Below are 25,641 nucleotides of genomic sequence, written 5' to 3'. Positions count from 1 at the left end.
GATATGGATAAATACAGATAAAGTTGACCAAAAATAAATATGGATAAATAAAAACGTAAATGTCAACAAAAAATACCATAAACCGAGAGCCCTACACATACTTTACTCATGCTAAGGGTAATGTTAAGAGTACACACCAGTGGTATCTCAATCTAAAAATGTCGACATTGAGGAAAAAAGTCTTTACATGAAACAACCCTTACCTTAAATATTTATCTGCACATTTGTTGGAAACTATTCAGGGCCGGACTGGGAACCAAAACCGGCCCTTGCAAAGTGCTCGGCCGGCCCCAGCCACCCCTCCAGTGGTTGGGGGTGCCACCGAGCTATCTGCCAGGGCCGGTTTTCGGCCGCTTTTGTTAATGCCGATTTTGCAGCTATGCTGCAAAAACGGCCTTGCAACAAAATCGGCCCCCAGGGGCCCAAAACCGGCTCCCACCCGTGCGGTGCACCGGGGGATTGCCCGGTGCCCGCTACGGCGCCTGAAACTATTTCACAGGCTTCTACAGCTCTTTCTAACTTGGAATTAGATCTCCCTATTAACTTGAACGGTTTGCAATTGAAACGAAAATGATTTGATGCACAGAACTGTTTTCCTTGCATGGGCCAAACGAGCCCTTAACTAGGCCTGGACTCTATTTTGTTTCCTGGAGCATCCATAATCTTCTTGTGTGTTGATTTCTCAATGACATTGCACACAGCAAAATTTGCACTATTTGTTTTGTGGGGACATGCTGTTCTCCCAACAACTCCGTAGGAAGTCTTTCGATGCTTTTAAAAGCTCTTCATGCTCGCTCACGGTGGGTTACTCATCTGAGTCTTCATTGTTTCTGCAACCCTATTTGTTCTAATACCTCTGATCACATTAGTTCAGAAGGGTACTAATTCATTTAGTTGAAAAGTGCTAGTATTGTGGGGTAGCATGGTGAGCAAAAGAACAATGGATTTAACCCAGATCTCTTGACTGGGGGTGAATGGAATATTTATTCAGCAATTCGTCCATTTGTTTGCGTAGACACAGTGAGCGTCCCTTGCTCACTGTCACTGGATCCAAGCTAGCCTGGCTGATGAAGGGTAATACCCAGAAACCGGTCCTAGGATGCTTGTCAGGTCCAGTGAGGACCTGGCTTGGCAGTTCGGTCTGGACTTTTCCCATGAGAATTAGTCAAGACTGCATTACATATGGCTGCGTCTAAACTGGGGTGACACGGTGAGTAAAAGAATGATGGATTTAACCCAGATCTCTTGACTGGGGGGGAAGGTATGATTTATGCAGCATTCCGTCCAACGTTTGTTTGTGTAGCAGGATTGTGGCAATGTCATTTTTAGAATAGTGTATTAGGATTTGACAATGTATTCACACATTTGCTCACCCCATGCTTAGTATGCATTTACAATTCAGAGAACAGTTCATGGAAGTATCATTAACCTAAAGTATATATCTTGGTCTCACAATATCCTTGTCAGATACCAAACAATATTGCAATCTCATCCACTGGTACATGGTCTAGCTTTACATCACTTTTTTTGTATTTGGAGGGTGCTGGAAATTAAGTGAATGTAAGCAACGTTGATTGTATATAGTAAAGGTTATGATAGGATATGAATAATTGAATGATTGCAATGGTCTGTTTTGCTGGGAATATTATTGGATGCATGCACAATATTGAAGTAAAGTTGGGAACCTGAGATACTATAGAGGTGCACACTTGGATTTACATGATTATCAAGTCTGTATGATATAATTTTACTGATTAATACAGTGCAGCCCTCTTGGGTTACATTTGGGAATTATCAGCTCCAGCTGTTATTCCTTGTAATCGAATAACATTATTAGATCAAGATATATACTTTTGGTTAATGGTACATGAATTAACTATTCTTTGATTTTCAAATTGATTTGCCGCATTGCTGAACTTGACCACCTCTGCAGGATCACCTCAAACATTTTGCCACCTCCTACTGTTTTCTGAACCTAATTTTGTTGGCTTTTAGTACTTTGTGCACTGTACCTCTACTACCAGTGCTAAGGTGCTGGTGTTCCTACCTTAAAACATGGTAAAACTGGCCTACAACTGATTAGAACATATAATTGGGACACTTGGCACTCTTTTCTATAATACATATATGATTTTATGCTAACAGTATTTGGTTTCTTGACTGCATTCAGTATAAGCGTATCGGCAGCCTTCTCGACTAGTGGGCCTGCAGCACTTAGGTTTTGAAGGGCTACTTAAGTGGGCAGCACAATGTCTGGAGCATGCCATTGCAGACTGTTTGCACTTTTAAACTGCCATTTAGACTTGGCAAAATAAGTCCTTTGCCAAGCTGATACTTTTTTTTTTAATGCATATAAGTTATCCCCAAGGTAGGTCCTAAACGGGCTGTAGATCAGGGTGCAGTGCATTTAAATGTGGACATATATTTTAAGTTTTACATGTCTTGATAGTGAACAACTTGTTTGTTTTCACCACTATAAGGCATACCTCTCCCATAGGATAACTTTAGATTACCGTATTACAAGTAAGTGAAAGCTTTTGTTTTGGAACAGGTAGAAATGTCATGTTTGGTCTCTAAATAATCGAATGTAAAATCCTCTTTATTGATGAAGTAGGATTTTAAGTCCCAATTCTGAAAATTCCACTTTCAGAATGTTTGCATTTTCTTGTTCTAGCCATTTAGTACCTGTGTCCTGGGTCACACGATTGTGATTAGAGTTACGACTGACCTTTGTGTATGGCTCCCAGACAGTGAGATAAAGGAACTAGGTAATGGCAGGAGGGGATAGGATGTGTGGGGCAGAGATTTTTCCTGCCTCACTTGGATTTCAAAGGAGCTACCTCCAGGACATTGACAGAAAACTTGACACCTGCAAATTGTAACCCCTTGGAGCCTGTACAGGGGAGGGAAGGAAATCCCAGAAACGGATGTTGAGATACATCTAGAAGTTTCTCCTTCAAACCTGGCTTCAGGTATCAAAATGGGTCCCTCACACCCTCTCATAAGTACATTCCTGGACCTTTGGACATTTCACAAGTACTAGCCTGTTGCCAGAGGACTGCCCTGCTGCTTGAGGCCTGCTCTCTGAGAAGGAAGACTGGAGCTGCTCCCTTCATCCTAGGCTAACCGGAGTATGACTGTAAGGATCGGTTGACTGGCCTGTTTCGAGCTACAAACACACAGGCTCCATTGGCCTCCCTGCAACTGCCTAGCTAACCTGTTCCAACTGGACCTGCCTGAGGCCTGCAGGACTGTACTAGAGTGCTTCCCTGATCCCCAAGAGGTGCCTCTTAAGATACTGGTCCCTTAGCTGGCCTTGGAGTGACCTCCTCCAAAGTAAATAGAGAAATCTTGAAGTTTTTGGCTCTTCACAACTTGACCAGTTAATACTGAAATCTTGCCGCCCGCAACAACTGCCACCGTGAAGCTCCACTGAACCGGACTACAGTGACCGTTTGAGACGAGTGATGTGCACTTTGCACTACAGCCTGTGGTGACCAACACGAAGCTTCTACAATGACTGTATGCAACACCTGATGGGATCTTCATGCTGCAGCTATGACTGTCCATGACGCCAGGCCTGCTTTTCGCACAACAGCAATAACCATCTGTTATGCTAGCCTCACGGCCTCCTCCACCGCATACTGGAATTTTTGTGCTGGACTTTGAGAAGGTAACATTTTCGGCTGTACCGACCTAGTCCCAGCATCAGACCTGCGTTCATTCCCCGTCTGCCTGAACCTATTTCTTTTTCTGATCTAGTACGACCTGATGACTGGGAGTGGCGCTTTGTGCTTTTAGGCACAATACCTACCTAAAGCTTTGAGATTTTATATCTCCAGTTCCACTGATTAGATTTGTCTTGTTTGTCTTAAATTATTTATTACATTTTACTCTTTTAAATTGGTGTGGGGTTTTTCTTGTGTTGTTGTTGTGTTTTCACTTTACTACCATTTGTGTGATGAATAAATACTTTACACACTGCTTCTTAGTTGAGCATGATTGTTTCTATGCCAAGCTACCAGTGGGTGAAGAACAGGTTGAGTCGGGGAATTTTTGTGGTTCATATTGGCAGGGATTGTGGTTGCTGCTGGAGAAGGGTTCACTCACCCCTCAACTGAAAACCCCGTTTATTACACAATAATGAAGTTTCTCATTCAAAATTAATCATTGGATTCTGCACCACTGGGTCTATTTGTGAGGGGAAAAAAAGTAATGCATTTTTGGACATTTCAAGATGACGGCCACCTTTTAGAGCGAATCATGGACTCCTTTATGCGGTTTGTTTTATCACCTACGTCTATTTAACTCTTTAATTAGGTTTCACCTGCATAGCGTTTGTGCTGCGTTTGTGAAATCTCTTGTATTTAATAGATCTTAAAAGGGGGCTCTTATCAGTTCCCATTACCGAATTAGCGTGGAACCTTTTTTTGTGGTTAACTTCCTGTGGCTGCACTCATTTGCGATACTTCTACTGAAACTGTTCACACTGCTTAAGCCCCATTCACCGTCCAGATAAGATCTCTCCCCACGGATAAGGCAGACTTCTTCTAACCGTATGCTGGAATGGTTTATTTTTATTCCTTAGTTGTGTACATCAGGTGCTTTAGCCGGAGAACGTTTGTGGCCTATTCATGCCTCAGAACCTTTCTTTGCGCATTGTGCGAATTATTGGATTGTTTTTTCCAACGTAATCTACTTGGACATTATGATCAGATTTTAAATGTTGTAATAAAAATTGTGCGTTAAAGTTAATATACAAGAGCTATGCTATATTTTACTACAAAATAAGCATCTACAAGTGCAGTTATCCTGTAGACAACAGGGTCATGATTTGAATGGTGCAGCATGTACAGTAGCACCGGGCCCAAAAGTTGTCAGAACTCTAAACACTTAATATTGCTATATTAGACTACTAAGCAAGCAGTCACAATTGCAGTTAAGAGGGACTTGATTTGAATTGTGGAGCATAGTCACCGGTGGCCAAAAGCTCTAGGGACCTCAAACTCTGATTGTCTAAAATGTAAAACTCGACAGGCAGTCACAAGTGCAGTTACCATGTAGACACAGGGGCATATTTTCAATTGTTCAGCAGGTGCAGTGGCACCAGGACCAAAAGCCCTAGACACCCCACTAAACAATTAAAATTGCTATATTTTATTACTAAACAGGCAGTTGAAATTGCAGTTACCTTGCACTTGAGGGGCTTGGTTTAAATGGAGCAACAGGTGCAGTGGCAACGCGGCCCTAAAAGTTATCAGAATTCCTCTAAACACCGAATATTGCTATATTTTGAACTAAACAGGTAGTCACAAGTGCAGTTATCTAGCAAGCGCTCGGGGTCAGAATCGGGGTCAGAATTTCAATAGTACAGCAGGTGCAGTGGCACCTGGACCAAAAACTCCAGGCACCCCATTAAACACAGATTATTGCTATATTTTACAACTAAACAGGCAGTCACAGGTACAGTTATTTTTCAGGAACTAAGGTTATGATTTGAATGGTGCAGCAGGTGCAGCAGTTACAACTCCACTAAATACCTAATACTGCTATATTTTACTCCTAAACTGGCAGTCCTAATTGCGGTTAAAAGGGGCTTGATTTAAATAGTGCAGCAGGTATAGGGGCCAAAGGTTTTCATAGCTCCGCTAGACGCCGAATATTGCTATATTTTACTACTAAACAGGCATTCACAAGTGCAGTTATCTTGCAGTTGAAAGGGGCTTGATGTAAATGGTACAGCCGGTGCCGTGGCACCGGGGCCTTAAAGCTCCAGGAACTCTACTAAGTGCAGAATATTGCGAAATTTTACTAAACGGTCACAAATTCAGTTCTCTTGCAGGCACTATATGGTGCAGCAGGTGCAGTGACACAGAGCTTAAAAGTTGTCAGAACTCCTCTAAACACATAATATTGCTATTACATCAATTCTATTTTCCTCTTTCATTTTTCAAAATGTTGCTATTACTTACCCGCACTATACCACTAGTAACAGCACAATATATTGCTTTTTTGTACAGAAGTCAAAAGATTTTCTGTAACTTATATTGCACAGCTACTCAGCAAGCTACAACTTGCAACAATAAAGAGCTAATTAATAATCACATAGGCAAAACCTAAAGCATTTACCAAAGCTTGTTGTTACTAACCGTGAGCAAGACCGTATGTCCGAAAAACGTAGGGTTGTTAGACTTGCCTCCTTAAACACATTTTTAGAGTGCGTGTTTTATTCTGCCTTATGGGATATAGGTCGATATATAGATATGCATGTATATAGCCATCCTACTGGCGTTCTAGTTAGAACCTAGTTTGCATTGGAAAAGCATTTTTTTGATTTGCTAATAACTGGGTTGTTTGACAAATCTTCGTGGAAGTCTCCCAAAAAAAGTCTATCCAGGTAAGCTCCTATCCTGAACCCAAATTTGCCAAAAAGGTAGTGCTTGGTTCAGAAAGCAACCTTTTAAAAATGGTGTAAATCCTTTGAATAGTTGCTGAGAAATAAAAAAAAAAAATCGACATCTAGAGGCACAGTGGATCTGCGCACCCTCCAGACCATGAGCTTTATTCTAATTGGCTGTCAACACTCCAAACCAGGAATTGTTGGCAGCCATCTTGTGACTCGGTAGAACCGAGTCACAAGAAAAGAGAAAAACAAACATGAAAAACAAGCATAGGGGGCAGGGTAAAAACACCCTGACCCACTAGGGCTGCTCAGGGGGACCCACCAGGACCCCAAAGCCCCAAACAAGCATTAAAAAAAAAAAATCTGCGAATTCACGCTGGGTGTCCGAATCCGGCCGAGGGAAAAAAAAAAGCGCCCACCCGCCCTTTGTTGTATTGAAGCCCCTGGCTGGGCCAGGGTGTCCAAATCCGGCCGAGGGAAAAAAAAAGCGCCCTCCTGCCCTTTGTTGTATTGAAGCCCCTGGCTGGGCCAGGTCCCGGGGGCACTGAGAAGTGTGTGGGGGCCTCAATGGGCCTCAATCCCCCCACACTGCCCTGGGGACTGCCACCTCTCCGGGGCTTGATTTGAGTTACAGGGGGGTACGCAGCAGCCCGGGGGACCGCCACCCCCTCGGGGCTAATTTTTAAATGTGTGGGGCCCTCCAAGGCCACCAGTTACGGGTTTACATCGGCGCACCTTGGCCACAGATGGAGGTATGTCCAGTATCCCTCGAGGGAGCGCCGTGGCCTGCAGGTGCGGGGCTGCTGGTGGGCATGGAGACATTCCTGACACCTCCCGCGCTGCGGAATCTTCGTCTAAGAGCCATTAGGAAATGGTTGACATCTGACAGCCAAATATTAACCCTTAAGGAGGCCTAAAAGCTGCACTTAGAAGCACTTCATGGGAAAGAGCACTCCATTCTCACTGCTCTATAATTGCGTGCTTGTAGCACGCCTCGCGACCCTTGAGAGGGGTGTGTGGGGGGGCTTACAGCTGCAGGACAGGCACGCACACCAAGCTGCCCACAGCAGCTTCAAAGGCAGCTCTGTATCAGATGTATTTCATTAATTCATTAAGCACTTGCACAATACCTGCGGGTTTCATGGAGCACGAGCTCAGCAGCCATTGGTAGGAATCTATTATCGATCTCCTTTTCAATTCGTGCTATTGTCCATGTGATAAGTAATTTATCTTCTGTATAAATTGAGTTTTTGTAATGCTGTTGTTATTATGGTGTCGCTTGTTGGGAAATGTGCTAAAATGACTAGCCCTTTAATATTGCACCTCGTTGTCTGTCTACGTTCGCGGCAAGAGCGGTACTGAAGCCGTTCTGCTCTATGTGTGTTGGTGACATTTAAGTCAAAGGTAGCAGTGATTGATGACAAATAATACCCATGCGCAGCGTGAGCATGTACATGGTGCCAGTCGCGTGGCGTTTCATTGCGGCGGTTATCGGTAAATTCATACCTCTACAAACAGAGCAATTTGCCTCTTCGGGGGTCGCGGCTTTTAGGATGGAGGTTTCACTAAAATGAGGCAGAGAATAGGCGTTAAGAAGATAAAAAATATACTTGCGGTTTCGTGGTGAATTGTCACGAGTACCCCGCCATACCTGGTTCCTTCTCATCCTTGCCTGCATACTTGTGCTGACTCTGCCCAGCAACGCCCGGAATACGTCGCGGGGCGGTTACTGGGAGGTTCATATTCCCAAGAAATGGAAATAGAAGAAGTATTTAGTCTCGGTTTGAAATAATGATGTGCCGATTTATGAGGGGTTAGTGTAATTTCCAATAAAATTAATTAAACACTCTATGGCATATTTAACTTCTGAGTTATGTTAATACAGGCGCATAATTTTGGTCTGACTTAATGAAAGGCTGCTCTTTTCACGAGTGGGTCTTTGTTTACAAACAAATGCAAAGTTATTTATGATTTATTTCGAGGTTATGGTTAACAAAAAAATTATATAGGAATCGCTTATTGATAAAAGCGGGTTTTTCAAAAGGTGTGATTGATCGTGGGAAACTTATATTGCGAAAGTGTAGGTTTCAGGTTAGATAGGGAGGCTTGATGTGACCTCGAGATGGTGTTTAAAAATTACTCTAGGGTTTTTTATGGGGCAAAATAGCACTTATACAGTTCTGGGATGGTTAAGGCACTGAATAGTACAGAATTTGGATTGAGCTGGGGAGAACAGTGAGCAGACGATGCCGCACAAACAGTCCTCTCGGTAGGTATTAGTTATGTCATCTGTTAAGGGATAGCCACGGAATGGAGTCGTTCAGGCCTCTTGTGTCCTAGAGTAATTTTTAAACACCATCTCGAGGTCACAACAAGCCTCCCTATCTAACCTTATCAATAAGCGATTCCTATACAATTTTTTTGTTAACCATAACCTCGAAATAAATCATAAATACCTTTGCATTTGTTTGTAAACAAAGACCCACTTGTGAAACGAGCAGCCTTTCATTAAGTCAGACCAAAATTATGTGCCTGTATTAACATAACTCAGAAGTTAAATATGCCATAGTGTTTAATTAATGTTATTGGAAATTACATTAACCCCTCATAAATCGGCATATCATTATTTCAAACCGAGACTAAATACTTCTTCTATTTCCATTTCTTGGGAATATGAACCTCCCAGCAACCGCCCCGCGACGTATTCCGGGCGTTGCTGGGCAGAGTCAGCACAAGTATGCAGGCAAGGATGAGAAGGAACCAGGTATGGCGGGGTACTTGTGACCATTCACCACGAAACCGCAAGTATATTTTTAATCTTCTTAACGCCTATTCTCTGCCTAATTTTAGTGAAACCTCCATCCTAAAAGCCGCGACCCCCGAAGAGGCAAATTGCTCTGTTTGTAGAGGTATGAATTTACTGATAACCGCCGCAATGAAACGCCACGCGACTGGCACCATGTACATGGCTCACGCCGCGCATGGGGATTATTTGTCATCAATCACTGCTACCTTTGACTTAAATGTCACCAACACACATCGAGCAGAACGGCTTCAGTACCGCTCTTGCCGCGAACGTAGACAGACAACGAGGTGCAATATTAAAGGGCTAGTCATTTTAGCACATTTCCCAACAAGCGACACCATAATAACAGCATTACAAAAACTCAATTTTTACATAAGATAAATTACTTATCACATGGACAATAGCACGAATTGAAAAGGAGATAGATAATCGATTCCTCACGCAGAATGTTACCACGATAACTACAAACACATTCTGAAACAACATCAAATGGGCATATTGGCATACATATATTGACGGGCACTGTGTGAGCTCACTAAATAGAGCTATTAATATCGAATGTTACAAGATTATAATATACACAGCAAGCAATGTGTGTCTCACTACAAGCATACCACTTGATAAAAAAACGATTATAAGGATTTCAATGATAACTACTCACCTGAATTTTGGAATGACACTGGAAGCATTAGAACTAAGGGCACAGCACTACAGTATTTGCAAAATCACCTACTCCACTGAAGCAGGAGTATGGAAGAGTTGACGCCTGATATGACCGTGATTCTGTACTAAGTATTTCCATTTTTTAGTTACCTTTCAAAATCACCAGATTTTGAGCTTGTACTATTGTACATAATTTGTGTCTTTCCCTATCCCTATCTCCCCTATCTGTTGTGTGTGTTTGTTTTCACTTTGCAGGTACAATGCGACCTTCTACTGCCAGAAGAATCAGGTTCTAAATTTACCTATTCTTTTCACTATTAGTCACTTCACCACTCCCTGGTCCTGAAGAAAGCCTACTGACCTTTTGGCACTTAAGGCTGAAACATGTCGACCTTTTTAACCACAATTATAAAGTGCGCTTGAATTCATAACAGATTCCACAGCAGCACAATTTTGAATAATTTGTACCCGAATCCAGACCGATTAAAGTACCTTATCTGGATGTCCGGGTTTTTTAAACAAACTGTCACCACTACCCCACCATCCACTTGTGCACGATCACTACTGCCTTAAACCAAAGGTAAAACCTCCTGGCGGAGGGTGCACACAAATTTTTGACCAAAGGATTACGCACGCACGTGTAAAACAAGAGCGGGGACACATCATATACCGCTACGAGAACCTAAGAACTTTAAAACACGTGTATGAGGGTCTTTTTATTGGGAGACAACCCGTTACGTACCTGCAGACCTTGGTTTGCGCAGGACGAGTGATCCTTTCCCCCACTTGATTATAAATACCTTTGTAAAGACATCACTCTTATTATTCATATTTCATGCTTCCTTTCAAAGTGCTTTGGAGTGGTGCATATCATATGTTTAAATATATAAATATATATAAACTGGAAGGGTTTCATAGGTGGGATGCAATTGGTATTTCTGTCTTGGGTGACTTGATGAGTCAGGAAGCTTTGAAGTCCTTCCAGGCGCTGAGAGTAGAGTATGGGTTACATCGTACGCAGTACCTGAAATATGCGCAGGTACCTCATGCCTGGAGGGCTGGGGCGGCGCTCGCAGGGCCCTTGCCGGAGTTCGCACCGCTGGAGGGCGTCTGTTGCAGGAGCAAGTCCCTACTAAACTAGTTTCCCTGACACATAAAACCCAGATTAATAACATGCTGGACGGGTTGGTGAAACTAAGACACGTGGGAATCAAACCTGGGAGAGATGGACACACTGGACTGGGAGACGGCCCTGATGCACCCTAGGGATGTTGCGATAAAGTCCCGACTTCGACTCATACAATATAAAATTCTCCATAGGGTCTATTATGACCGGTATCGCTTACACCGGATGGGGCAAGCCAGCGACTCTAATTGTCTGAGCTGTGGCTGTGCGGAGAGAAACTGTGATCATACTCTCTGGGAATACCGGGTTATACAGGGATACTGGGCCGCGGTATTGAGGGAGCTCAGTGCCATACTGGAAACTGTCCAAGTTGGTTCTACTGGGCATAACAAATGAGGTGGATTTGGCTCGCCCACATGTGATTTTCCTAATGTTGGCATTCGTGGTAGCCAAGAGGGCGGGGTGGGGCAGGGGACGGTGGACGATCTTATGTGACATGCTGGATATGTTTCTGTGGTTCTAACATGCCAATAAAAATAATAAAATACAAAAAAAAATGATATTGAAAAAAACCATAGGATTCAGGCACGTTATAGTTTGAAATTAGCATTTAAAAAACCTTAGAAATTCACAGAAAAAACATAGGTTTCATGGGCGGTGTAGTTAGTTGGACATTTCACTCGTACAAAACCATAGAAATGCCCCTATTATAGTTAGTTCAGCTAACTATAACTCACGCCCCCACAATGCACTGATGATGTCACATATTACATCATTCATGACCTGGTCATTGACATCACTGATGAATAAACAAATTAGAATCCACTTAGAGGGTGACAGTGGTCCCTAAAGTGATGGGGAGCACACAGTGTTGTTTAAATGCCCCTCACACACCAACAGGCCCCTTGGTGTCATGCTTCATCATCTGGGCCTTCGCACCCCTCTACGGGATGCGGCGTGCTACGACAGACGACTACGTAGGAGCACTTGGTAGTGAACTATGTGAGGGTGTATCGTGTATCGTGGAGGGTGTGAGTGAGATGAGGTGAAAAAAAGGTGAATAAAAAATACCTGGCACATAGGATACAAATATTTATTCTGTCCTTGGCTGGTATTAATAAAAAGGTGCAGAATCTGGTTGAAAAAATACGTACTAGGGTATATCAACCATTAACAGTGCCAACATGTTTCGGAGCACAGGGCTCCTTCTTCAGGACGAGGATATGCACTATTATCCTCACCTTACTCACATGAAATGTAAAAGTGTTCAAAAAAGTAAAATTAATGAAACATCAATGTGTAATGTACCTATCAATGTTTTATGAAAAGGTATGTTCGTTGCGCCCAATTGGCGTTTGAAAAAATCTGTAAAAGAAAAACATAATAAATGTACTAGTCGGATGTCCAGGAACATAGAAAACATGCTAGTCGGATGTCCAGGAACTGGGGAAATAGTGTTTCTTTCCTTATAAAGGTAAATTGCAGAACACAATTGAGGCTCTGGTACCTTGTGAAAAAAAGACACATAAAGGGGACATATAACCATAAACACACACACATACATACATGTAATCTCCCAGATATAAATGGAGAGAAAAAAAAGGTTAGCAATGGTGCAGGCTTACTTATGTTCAAGAGCTCGGAAGGCCTCATGAGCCTAAGCGTGGTATTGGGGGTATCTCTCTTCGTTGCCCAGTAAACAACCTAAAAGATAGTAATAACTGCATTGTAGGTTGTGAAGCAGAGATTAATCAACAAACCAAGGTTAATGATACGTGAAGGGCATCCCTGATCTCAGGTTTCCCTACTCACGGTGACTGCCTGGATCGATCGCCTGCCTTCCCCTCAACGCTGCTCCGGTGAAGTGAGCCGTTGGAAGAGTGGCCCGCCTTTTATACTCTATGGTAGGTTAATTAGTTAAGGTAAATTGAATAATCAATAGCGGAAGGATGCCCAAATAAGGCCAAAACTACCCCTGTTGTTTCCGATCTTTGCGTGGTCCCCGGGATCGTGTAGGAGATCATTGCGCTAGCTCGGGAGTAGTGCAACCTGGGACGCGCATGCGCGAAACCAGACTCTCGCATGAAGATATGCGCATGCGTCAAACCGAGACGCATGCGCGAACACAGTAGTACTGTATTGACCATTACTGACCGTTCTATTTAGCCGGAAGTGTTTATTTTACCCTGTTCACCTCAATCGTCACATATTCCCGGGGCCAAATGGAGGGGGCTAAGCAATAGTAGAATGAGTTTGACATATATATTAATTGGGAGTATGACGTTACGGGTGGCCCAATAAAGCTAGTAAAAGTAGCCCAGAGACTTTTCATAGATGAGGGGAGATAACCATAATGAAAAATTACAATATAACCCAATTAGAGTCCATAACCACTCATCGTATAGATAGAACATACGGGTGGTCAGGTGGAGGGAAACAAGATAAAGAGGTAGCCCCACGCTCTGTTAGATATTCCTTAGTCATTCACCCTACCATGCATACAGTATGCACAGGTTAACGCAATTGGCTCCAAGGGATAGAATCATTAAGCCCTGCGCTGTCGGTGCCCAGACGGAACACCCAACGTTGCTCCTTTTCCAACAGTCCTGTGTCTGAGGGTAGTTGTTCGATCACTGTCCATTGTATCTCAAATGTCCTCATTGATGACATCCAGTGACTGTGTGCGTTTGTGAATTTTAAATGTTTTTATATATATATATATATATATATGCCATGGTGTATTGAAGAATGAGTGGGTGTATAAGTGTCTGTGTGAAGGATTTAGGTGCGTGACGGACTGTATAAGTGAGTGATTAAATGTGTCTTACTGAATGCATGGGTAAGTGACTAAACTGTCTAAATGTGATCATCGGTATGTCTGTTGTGTAAGCTGCTGCATGTCTTGGTCAGTAGCAATGAGTGTCTATATGAGTTATTGATTGGTTGCCTGAGTATTTGTATGGGAGACTGACTGAGTGTGTGTTGGTGGGAGGTGTGTGACCTTGTGCATAGATGAGTAGTTGATTCACTGGGTTTATGGGTTCAAGAGTGCATGTGTAAACAGCTGAATGGGCGGGTGAGTGTGTGTATGAGTGTTGATGAGATTGGATGTCTCTGTACATGTCCAAGTAACTACATATGTAAAATGCAATGTATGTAAGAGTTGGAGTATATAAATGACTATACGCGAATATCAGTGATTGTGAGTGGCTGTCTGGATGTGTGTGTACTTGTATCAGTGATTGTATAAGAGAGTAAGTATGTGTTATTATATGTTTGAATAAGTGAGGTGGTGTGTGTAACTGTATAGGTGAGGAAATGGGAGTGTGATTGATTCTTCGCATGACGGACTAGGTTTGTGAGTAACTCCATGGATGAGTGGCGGTGTGTGTCTGTATAGGTGTATGAGTGCATATGATAGTGTTGTATTGGTGAGTGACTGTATGTATGAGTGACTGTATGGGTGAATGAGTGCATGTGTGTGTAGACCTAGGAATCAGTAAGTGCATATGTAGTAACTGGTATTGATGTGTTGATGGTTTTGAGAATGGTAGTCTTTATTTTAAATGGGTGTATCAAAGGTTATATTAGTGGGAGGAGGTGCATCAGAATTTGACGTGGACGATGTCATCAGTAATGTCATCAGTGATGTAATATGAGACGTCTTCAGCAGTGCATTGCAGAGGCGCAAGTTATAGTTCGCTGAACTAACTATAACTGGCACATTTCTATGGTTTTGTACGAGTGAAATGTCCAAATAACTATAACATCCCTGAAACCTATGTTTTTTTCAGTGAATATATATATATCCATGATTGGCACGGTGTAATACAAATTATGAAGGTTCGTGAAACTTAATAATAAATATCATACATGAAAAGGCGAGCATACTGGCAGTGAAGTTCATGAATATTGTAAAGTGGTGTGGATTAAATATTGCTGCATATGTGAAAGACAATGGTAGTTACTTTATTTTAGTATGTTTTGCAACATTAACTTGAGCAGTTTTAACATTAGGTTTGTTTTGAAAAAGTAAAACAAAGTGGAAAATGCCATCAGTGATAGCTTTGCTAATGCTCCTCTACTCTCTGAAAGACAACTATTGGGAAGACTGGATAAACGTGTTTGAAACCTATAAGTTGGCAATTGGTGAAGAGGTATTAGTGCCGAAAATAAAGTTGCCGATATTAATGCACAATTTGGGTGTTGAAGAAAGTAAAAAAGTCAAACACGACCGTTCCAGTGAAGAATGCAGATGATATGGCTCTGGAGGATGGAGAAGATAAGTATGAAAAGGCTAGAAGAGCTCCTGAGGGAAGTTACAAGTCTAAAGCAAATGTAGTAGTGGAAAGGCATAGGTTCTTTTCATGAGAACAATTGCCAGGGGAAAGCATACAAAAGTGTGTTTTGCATGCCTTAGCTGTAACTTGGAAACTGAAAAATCCCCAGGAGGATATAGTAGGAGGCTGTTTAAAAGAACAAGCTATCCTAAAATCCAAGAGACGGTCAGACCCACTCTTCAGTTCACTTTGTAGGCCTGTGGAACAACTCGATGACTGTATGCTGGTGTACACATCTGCAAGACTGCTTTGCTGCCTGGAGCCTGCCTTGAACACAGTGGCCAGCCCTGCGCTGTTAGCCCTGCATCTCCACCTGAACACAGGATTACTCAAGTGACTCCAAGGGCTAGTTTGCTGGTCTGTTCAGACCCACAGGGGCACAAAAGGCTTCCTCCATCTTGACCCCCTACCTGGGCTGGACCTGAGGGTGTACTGAACCTCCAAGTGCTGTCCCACGAGTCCTGGGCCCTCGGTCATGATGCTAAAGGTGCCCAGATAGCTAAAATCCAAAACTAAGAACTTGGAATATTTTTGGCTAAAAACTGCCTTTAGAACCAGAGACTGTGACCAGTCTGCTAGTCTATCTGTCCAAAGTCCATCGCTGCTGCTCCCGCTACGTTCTTCTCCACAGCAGCAAATAGTGTTCAGGGGTCCTTCGCCAAAAGGGTATTCCAGCTTCTGCAACTGTTTTGGCTGCAGCCTCCTACCACGTTCCAGTAGAGATTTTAAACTTCCATAAAACAACTCACTTTAAACCTAGTAAACCTCTCCATGGCTTTGACCCAAAGCACCCCGATGACTACGCTCCCTCCTCAGACACTGCCTGCATCTGCCCCACTGAACGTTACCTTCTCAGAACGTTTTTTTCAAAATGTCTTCATAAGTCCGAAAGTAAGTGCTGACCAGGCCCAATCCACTTCTTGTGTTCGAACTGCGCTTCGTTGCAGTCGTCCTTATCTTTCGACTGTCTGCAGTCTCAGATTTGATCTGTTAGGCACTAGTATTTATTAAAAACTTTTAAAATTCATATGTCCGGTTCAACGGACTGGATTGTCATTTTGGTGTGAAATGATTTATTAAAATGTTATATATTTTTCTAAATTGATGTGGGATTTTTCTTGCTTTTATTTATTTATTACTGTTTGTGCTGCATAAGTTGTTAGGTTAGCTTGAATTTGTATGGCGCATAATCTGCAGGCCTCTTAGCACTTTGAGAAGGTAGCCAAACCCACCAGCAGTTACAAACTCAGCACTTGGAGGGGTTTTATGCTGTGTCCAGAGCCTCCCTAAACAGCAGAGTCTTGAGTGGTTTCCTGAAAGGGAGGAGTGCGGGTTCTTGCGGAGATTTTTAGGCAGACGATTCCATATTTGGTTAATTAAAACAGAAAAGCCTCTACCACCTTTAGATGTGATTCTGAACCGGGGATGAACCAGGAGGCATGCTGAAGTGTATGTCCTGGCACGTAGTGCCCTAGGCGCTCCTTGATGTAAACTGGGGCCTGGCCATGAACCGCTTTGTGGGCGATGCAGAGGCCTTTGAACTTGGCTCTGTTTAATGGGGAGCCAGTGCAGCTGTTGCAGCAGGGGGTTAACGCAAGCTCATCTGGGAAGCCTGAAGATCAGCCTAGCTGTATCATTCATGGTCACCTACAGCTTTTTGATAAGTTTCTCTGGGAGACTTTTTTTTTAGGGAAATGGCGAGGACCTCCGTTTTATCAGGGTTAATTTGTAGCGAGTTGGTTGTCATCCAATTGACCGTGTTTCTGAGTATGTTTTGCACACAGGCGTGGGCTTGAGGGGAGTTATCGATCTGGAGAATCAGATGTCGTCCATGTAGGTAAATACTTGGCAGTCCATGCGCATAAATGCGACCACGAGTGGCTGGAGGTAGATGTTAAACAGGAGAGATGACAGTGCTGAGCCCCTGGGGACACCACAGGTGAGTACGCCAATGTTAAGACACCTGCTCACCCAGTTGGCTCCTTTGAGAGCGACCTGATAGAGAAGATTTGAGCCATTGGTGTGCCAGCCCAAAGATGCGCAGATCGAGGAGTCGTGCAAGAAGCTGTGGGTGACTGACCATGTCTAACGCCGCTGATCGATTCAATAGGACCAGTGCGCTCCGCTTTCTATTATCTGCTATGTGCCTAAGTTCGTCCAGAACTGACAGCATCACCAGTTCTGTGCTGTGATGGGCCCTAAAGCCGGCCTGCCGTACCTGCAGTCGCTGTTGTTCCTCAATGAACAAGAATGTTTTGAGGACATGTTCCACTACTTTTGCAGGAAAAGGGAGCTTGGGAGATGGGCCTGTGGTTCTTTAAATGAGCTACATCTGCCCCTGTTTTTTTATTAGGGGGATAATCCAGGCTTCCTTCAAACTGGTGGACTTGTCACCAGGGAGCGATTGAGCAGATCAAGAATCTGCCTCTCTATCCAGAGAAGGGCTATTTGAAATACCCTGGAGGACAGGGGTCTGCCAGAGAGCTTGATTTAACATGGGTCATCAAGAGTGACAGGGAGGCTAGGTCTAAGCTAGGAAGGGAGTTGTGTAGCTTCCTGGAGGTGCGGGGAGCTAGATCCCATTCCAGGGGGCACTGGTGGGTTTGAATGTTGCCAATATCTTCTAAAAGGTCTTTGACTTTTTGTAGGAAACTTGTTAGTCTGCTGGCTTGGGTATGGATTTCTGGTCTGCTTTCTGGCTGAGTTCTTTCAGGATTCTGAAGGTGTCTTTCTGTGTATTTGTGGCATCTGTGATTCTTGCCTCATCGTATTCAGCCTTCCTAGCTATGATAGCTTTTATGTAAGTGGCTAACATAGTTTGGTAGCTTGCGAGCTCAGCTGGGTCATAAGATTGGCACCAAAGCCTCTCAGATTGGCGAAGGGTTTGCTACCTTCCCCTCGAATCCTAATTAAACCAGGGGGCCCCTATGCCCTTGTTCCTGACTCTTTCCCTCCGAGCACTTTACACATTGCCTCCGAGTTAAGCCTGACTACTTTTTGAGCCAAGCTACCCAGAGTTAAGCACTGGTTAATTTAATTAATTGTTGTGGTTCAAACTGCAAAGGGTTGTGGCTGTTGCATGACCAGGGCTCACTCCCCAGTCAGCCAACAAGTTAGTATCCCACAATAGGTAGGTAAAATAAAGAGGGTAACACTGTTGTGGAAATGTATGTAAATTGCACAGTCTATAAGTAGCTTCTGCAGATACCCTGTAAACACACACCAACAAATAGAAATAAAGCAGTTTGTGGATGCACAAGAACACTGCACACAACTAACCAAGGAGAATCCGTTTTTCTTCAGTCACTTGGTGGCAGTAAAGGTGATACTGGTCTTTGCAGATTGTGAAAAGTCGCCAAAGCGAATGAGGCATGGAGACACTGGATGTAGCAGTTAGTTTCTTTTGATTCTCAAGAGTAAAAGTCAAAGCACTGGTAGAAAACTGCAAGATCAATCATTTGTAAAGTGCCTCACTCACCCGTGAGGGTCTCAAGGCGCTGGGGGGGGGGGGGGCTGCGTGCTGCTACTGCTCGAACAGCCGGGTCTTGAGAAGTCTCCTGAAGGTCAGCAGGTCCTGGGTTTGCCTCAGGTGGATGGGGAGGGTGTTCCATATCTTGGCGGTGAGTTGAGAGAAAGACCTGCCGCTGGCGGTCACTCATCAGATGCGGGGGACGGTGGCGAGGTGAGCGAAGCTGGCGGTATGGGGTGTATAGGATGAGTCGTTCGTTGAGGTATGCTGGTCTGGTGTTGTGGAGTGCTGTGAGCATGGATGAAGAGTTGAAGGTGATCCTCTTGTTGAACGGTAGCCAGTGCAGGTCTTAGGTGTGATATGGCAGTGGATGTCTAGAATGAGTCGTGCAGAGGCGTTCTGCATGCATTGTAGTCATTTCTGGAGTTTGGCCGAGGTTCCCGCATTGAGGGCGTTGTCCTAGTCCAGTCTGCTGCTGACTAGGGCCTGGGTGACTGTCCTTCTGGCTCTGGTGGGCATCCATCTATTGATCTAGCGGAGCGTGTTGAAGCAGGAAGAGGAGACCGTGTTGACTTGCTGGGTCATTGACAGCGATGAGTCCAGGATGAACGCCAGATTGAATGCGTGGTCAGTGGGAGTTGGTGCAGCTCCCAGCACTGCCGGCCACCAGGAGTCGTCCCAGGAGGAGGGGGTGGAGCCGAGGATGAGGATCTCATTCTTGTGAAGAGTTCAGTTTCAGGTGGCTGTTCATCTGGTGATGGCCTTCATTCCTACGTGGAGGTTGGTTTTGGCGGTAGTGGGGGCCTTGGTGAGGGAGAAAATCAGATGGGTGTCGGCGTAAGATGAGGTTGTGCAATCGGACGATGTTGGCGAGCGATGCCATGTAGACTGAGTGTCGGGCTGAGGGACGATCCTTTGGGTACGCTTCAGATGACCTGGGTGTCTTTGGATCGGAATGGAGGGAGGCGGACACAGAGTTCTGCCGGTGGGGAAGGAGGTGATCCAGTCCAGGGCTTTGTTGCAGATCCCTGTGTTGTGGAGGTGTGTGCGTAGGGTGTGGTGGCAGATGGTTTCGAATGTGGCTGAAAGGTCCAGGTGGATGATGGCCTTGGTTTCTGTTGTCCAGCAGGGTCCTTGTGGCGGCGATGAGGGCTGTTTCGGTGCTGTGATTGCTGCGGAATCCGGATTGCGATGGGTCCAGGATGTTCTCTTCGAAGAAGGCGGTCATTTCCCTGTTGACCATATTCTTGATGGCTTTCACTGCGAACTGGAGTAGGGAGATGGGCCGGAAGTTCTTGAGGTCCTTGGGGTCCGCCTTGGGTTTCTGGAGTAAGGCGTTTATCTTAGCGTGCTTCCAGCTCTCCGGGAAGGTGGCAGTCTCAAAGGAGTTGTTGATGATCTTGCGGAGATGGGGTGCGATGGTGGAGCTCGCTTTGTTGAAGATGTGGTGCGGGCAAGCGTCTGATGGTGAGCCAGAGTGGATGGTGTTCCTGTTTTTGATAGTGTCGTAGTCAACGCGGGTCTAGGAGAGCAGGGGGTCTGTGTGGCTGGGGGGAGGAGAGTCTGAGGTGTCGGTGGCTGTCTGGGGGGCCTGGTAGTTGAAGCTGTCATGGATGTCTGCAATCTTGCGGTGGAAGGTGGCCAGGGAGTTGCATATGTCTTGCGATGGCGGGATGTCGGAGTTGGAGCTGTGGTTGGAGAGTTCCTTCACAATGTTGAAGAGCTCTTTGCTGTTGTGTGTTGTCGATGCGTTCCTTGAAGGAGGTCCTTTTGGAGCTTCGGATGAGTTGGTCGTGTCTGTGGATGGCGCTCTTGTGGGCTGTATTGCTGTCCGGTGTCTGTGGTGCCACTTCTTGAGTCTTCGGCAGGTCTGTTTGGATGCCTGGATGTCGGCGTTGAACCGGATGGCTTTTCTGTTGGTGCGTCTGTTTGAGGTTTTCTTGATCGGGGGGGGGGGGGAGTGTTGTCGCAGTCGTCGATACATTGCCTGAGGTTGTAGGCGGCAGTGTCTGTGTCAGCAGTGTCAGTTGATGGGTTTCTGGCGAGGGAGGCGATTAGCTGTTCTTCTGTGATTTTGCTCCAGCTGCGGGGAGGGGCCTGTTGTGTGTGTGTGTGTGTGTGTGGTGGTGCATGGTGGGTTTCTCGAAGGTGAAGTGGATGCAGTGGTGGTCGGTCCAGTGGGGTTCGGTGGTGTGGCTGAAGGTGAAGTGGTTGCGTGCGGAGAAGATGGTGTCGAGCGTGTGTCCGGTTGAGTGAGTGGGAGTAGTGACTAGCTGTTTGAGTCAGAGGTTGTGGAGTTGCTCTCGCTGGTGTTCTTGAGGTGGGAGTTCAGGTCTCCGAGGAGGATGTAGTCCGTGGATTCAAGGGTGTGCGTGCTGATTAAGTTGGTGATGTAGTCGCGGAACTGTGGCCGGGGTCCGGGGCGGTCTGTAGATGTGGGTTCCTATGAGGGTGGTGTTGGGGTCGATGTGGATCTGGAAGTGCAGGTGTTCGGCGGAGCTGAGGATGTCATTGGTGCTGGTCGAGATTCTGAGGGTGTTTTTGTGGACGATGGCTATTTCTCCTCCTGTTCCGTTGGAGTGCCCCTTCGGTTGATCTTGTAGTTGTCCGGCATGGCTATGGCGATGTCGGGTGCAGAGGAGGGGGTTTATCCAGGTCTCTGTCAGGAAGGCGGCGTCCGGGGAGGAAGAGTCGCGTAGGTCCCAGAGTTCGATGGCGTGCTTTCGGGCGGAGTGGGTGTTGAGTAGTCTGCATCTGAGGTGGTTGTGTCTTACCCCGGTAGCCGAGGTGGTGGCTTGAAGGCTGGTGAAGCTGCACCTCCGCCACCGGAAGGGTCCTTGGGTGAGCTTCGGGGTGGCCTAGAAGCAGGTGTATGATCGGCCGGCTTTGAGGGCGTGGAGGGTGCTGGCATTGTAATGGCGGCGGGCGTCATGGCGTTCCCGGGGGCCAGGCGCGGATGGGCGCAGATGAGTTTGCTTTAGGCACGCCTTCAGCGCACCAGTGGCGCGGCCGCCATATTAAGGGGAGGTGGGAGGGAGGAGCAGCTGGGAGGCGGGAGCGAGCGAGGGTCGCGGGGACGCAGCGGCGGGAGAGAAGGCAGAAACACTAGAAGGGCTAAAGGGAAAAACGGACCGAAAAGTAAATAAAACGGAAAGTAGAAAACAGACTACAACAGTGATACAAAAGATACAGTAACGGAATACAGCAGACAGAATACAATACAAATACAGATTAAAAAATGTGAGCGAGCAGACTGATATTTATGGCTCACCACTAGGCCACCAAGGATGAGGCGCGTGGGAGCCTGAGGGTGGAGGAGGGCCTCTAACTTGCAGCAGCGAGATCTTGGTGCAGGGACACGGGAGCAGCAGGTGGAGCAGTGCGGGGTGGGGAGCGACCTGCCTGGAATAGGGTCAAGGGTTGCTCTCCACCGCACAGCAGGCGCCTTAAGAAGGGGAGGTGGAAGGGAGGAGCAGCTGGGAGGCGGGAGCGATTGAGCGAGGGGGGTAGGTGCGCCGGGGATGCAGCAGCGGGAGAGGATAAGGCAGAAACACTAGAGGGGCTAAAGGGGGAAAACGGACCGAAAACGAAATAAAAAAGGGGTAGTAGAAAACAGACTACAACAGTGATAAAACAGATAGAGAAGCAGTAACAGAATACAGCAGACAGAATACAATACTAATGCAGATACAAAAATACAAAAAAGGAACTGAGCGAGCAGAAAGATACTTACGGCTCACTACTGGGCCACGAGGGGCAGGTGGGAGACTGTGGGTGGAGGATGGCCTTGAACTCGCAGCAGCGAGATCCGGGTGCAGCCAGGACATGGGCGCAGCAGGTTGAGCTGTGCGGCCTGGGGAGCAACCTGCCTGGAATAAGAGCAGCAAATACCCAGGCATTGAATCTGGCCGATGGAACATTCCATACAGTTCATAAGAAAAAAAACGCAGCCTGGGTAAGTGTTGTCTAATTAAAGTTTTCTATGTGATGTCGTGGGAAACGGGGATACCCGACCTGAGCACACTACATCCTTATAAAGGAAGTGTTTTGTAAGTGGAATCTGATGTATCAACCTTGGATCAGCTGCAGCTGCTGAGGCACAAACCCCTATGATGAAACCTGCTGCTCTTGTGGGTAAGGAGTTTACATACATTTTTCTAATAAGAAATCAGTTACAAGTATAGAAATAGTTTTAAAATAGTTTTCAGAGTCCCATCAGGTTTATAAAAAACTCCAAGTTTAGGCCTGGGTTGCTGTATTTAATTTGTTTTTCTATGTTGTATAAGGGAGGGTGTTCAGCCAACCCTTCGCCACCTCTCATTCTCCCCTGTTTGGTTTCACCATGTTGATCTGAAAGTTGATTATTTTACCTTCCTCCTTGCAGCACACTTTGCATGGCTAAATGGAAGTAGCTCTGCTATTGTGTGAATAGTCTGTTTCACGTAGCATACAGCTACAGCTGTACAACATGGCTAAAAGACATTGACAAAGCCAACAGCTCTTGCATAAGCAAGACCTATTGAGTTTGCCAATGCAGATTTACAGCATGTAGTTGCTCATGTGGCGAGCTTTATTGGTCTTGCATGCTGGTTTTCGTATGCATCTCAATCCCAGAGGTCACTGTGTGTGGCATTTTGTGAATGTTAGGAGTAGGTAAGACTGAGCAGGCCTATAGACTTGTAATTTTGCTATGGCACTGTAACCGTGCTGAAGTTTCCATGCCTGAGTTCCTGGATTTGTTTTATCATCTTGTAGTCTGGCATCTTGTAAATGTGTGAGGGGAGCGAATACATGGGTAGATGGAGTGCGAGAGCAAGGCAATGGGGAGAATAGGGAAAAAATTGAAGGTGGACAGTGGTAAAAAAAAAAATAGACGACCGTCTGCTTATTTTGACAGACGAAGCAATCGTAATGAGCTAGGGATGCTAAAGGCACCTTTACAAAAAGTCCTCCAATTTGCTTTAGGCCCCTCCTGGCAACGGTTTTAATTGTGGAACTGCAGTTGAACTGAGTGTTTCTGGTGTGTCAAGTCTATTAACAGTTGACCCATCATTGGGTTCTGGTGATGCCCATGTCAGTCTTGGACCTTGGTTGCTCTGGTGAGCTTTTTGGTACCTCATGGCAAGTTTAAAGCAGATGATCACAGCTGCGGTGATTGATGTTTTCAGTAGTTAACCAGGCATACTCTTTGGCATGAAGTTTGGGTGGGTTAGAGACTTGGGGAGGATGTGTAAGTGCATAGTGGAACACTATTTTACATACCTGGTATAGCGTATGGATCTTCCCTACTGGTGGAAAGCACTATTTCACAGAAGATTGACTGTTAGTAAAACCTTATTCAGGAGGTTGTTTATTCGTTTGTGTAGGTGGGAGAAAACAATCCATTGGAATACGTTCTATAAATTCAGGTGGGAGGTTCAGGGGTTCACTTTTGTGGGTGAAAGGAGGCATAAAAAATGGAGGTACATTCTCTGGGTGCAGCAAAAACGATAGAGGGGCAAATGCAACATCTTTGTAACACTCAAATATTTAAGATATGGGTAAAATACTTTAACCCATAGAAGACTATGAATAAGGTAAATATTTCTGAGAATGGGAGACAAAATAAAGTGACATACAATACTAAGTGCATGTTAAAAAGTGATATAAATAAGCCTGTTGATTAGCGCGCTGTAATTTGTTTTCATGCAAGGTTGTTGTGTAGTCCTTGAATGCTGCTAGTGGTAGGGTCTCCTTCAGCTGTCTCCGCTTTCCCTTTTCAGGTGACCGCCTAGACTTGCAGATTTACCCTCTTCGCATTCGGATCTTAAACAGAGCATTGACTGCACAGATGATGGATCACTCAGCGATGGTGTTCCAGCAATTTTCTAAGGACCTGGGGACAACTGTACGTACACTAATAAATGAGAATCTTTCAATGCCTCACTAGATAAGATTGGTTTCTGGTTCTTTGGTGGTGTGCTCTTGGTAAATTCATACTCCTTCCTTGCTCTTCAAAAGCACAAATCTGAAACTGGTAGTTTGATTCCACTTCAGTAGAAGAGTTGTGATATTTTGGTGCGGATCCACACTTAGGGTGCCCTAATTCTACATCTGTGCTTCATTATATCCAGCTTAGGATATGGTACATGCAAATATGCAGAATGCAATAAGATCTTTACTAGCAATGATGAACGTGGAGAGGGTCATGACTCCAGACCGGAAACCTTGTCATTATAGCCCTTCTCTCAGCAACTGTAATACATTTGTCATATGCACCCCATCCGCATGTATGGTTTATGCCATGGCTTTATTAGCAGAGATGTGTGCATCTCTCTATCTTTCTCTATCTCAATCTTTCTTTCTCTATTCATATATATCTATCAATATACATCTCTATCCATATGTTTCTCATCCCATATATATTACCTACTGGCAGTCTCCAGTAGGCAGTTCTAGTTAAGATGTAGTTTCCATAGGAAGAGCGTTAATTCATTTGCCAATAACTTTGGCATCGCTTGACGAATCCTTGTGAAATTTTCAAAACCAGTATTATGCTTGCTCCAGCTGCTGTCGTGGTCATCCTTCAAGCGGGGGGTGAGAAAGGGGGTGTGGGGCCAAAATGCATTTTCCCCATGTTAATTCCCGTAGGAACTTTAGACACTGCTACAGCCCGAACTGCTGAAGAGAAGTGCACCAAATTTGTCATGAAGGTCAATGTTAGCACAGGGAAGTGCCTTTTTGTGATTTAGTGTAAGTCTGTTAAGTAGTTTTAGGGATATTAACCAAAATCCAAATTTGTATATAGAGGGATGTGAAGGATCCGCGACACCTCCGGATCTCGGGCTGCAAGCT

At 45.1% G+C, this 25,641-nt stretch overlaps 1 protein-coding gene across 4 annotated transcripts in view; it reads left to right on the top strand.

The window, feature by feature from the left end:
- Positions 1 to 25,641, top strand: part of LOC144826600 (uncharacterized) — a 497,905-nt gene that overhangs the window by 400,139 nt on the left and 72,125 nt on the right. For all 4 annotated transcript variants that reach the window (XM_078685107.1, XM_078685106.1, XM_078685105.1 and 1 more), the window contains one exon: positions 24,570 to 24,694. In XM_078685107.1, coding sequence (XP_078541233.1) covers positions 24,570 to 24,694 — 125 coding nt within the window. The remainder of the gene's footprint in view (positions 1 to 24,569; positions 24,695 to 25,641) is intronic.

The sequence above is a fragment of the Lissotriton helveticus genome, chromosome 3_2, assembly GCF_964261635.1.
Source record: "Lissotriton helveticus chromosome 3_2, aLisHel1.1, whole genome shotgun sequence".
NCBI lineage: Eukaryota > Metazoa > Chordata > Amphibia > Caudata > Salamandridae > Lissotriton > Lissotriton helveticus.
This window is presented reverse-complemented; position numbering and strand designations above follow the sequence as displayed.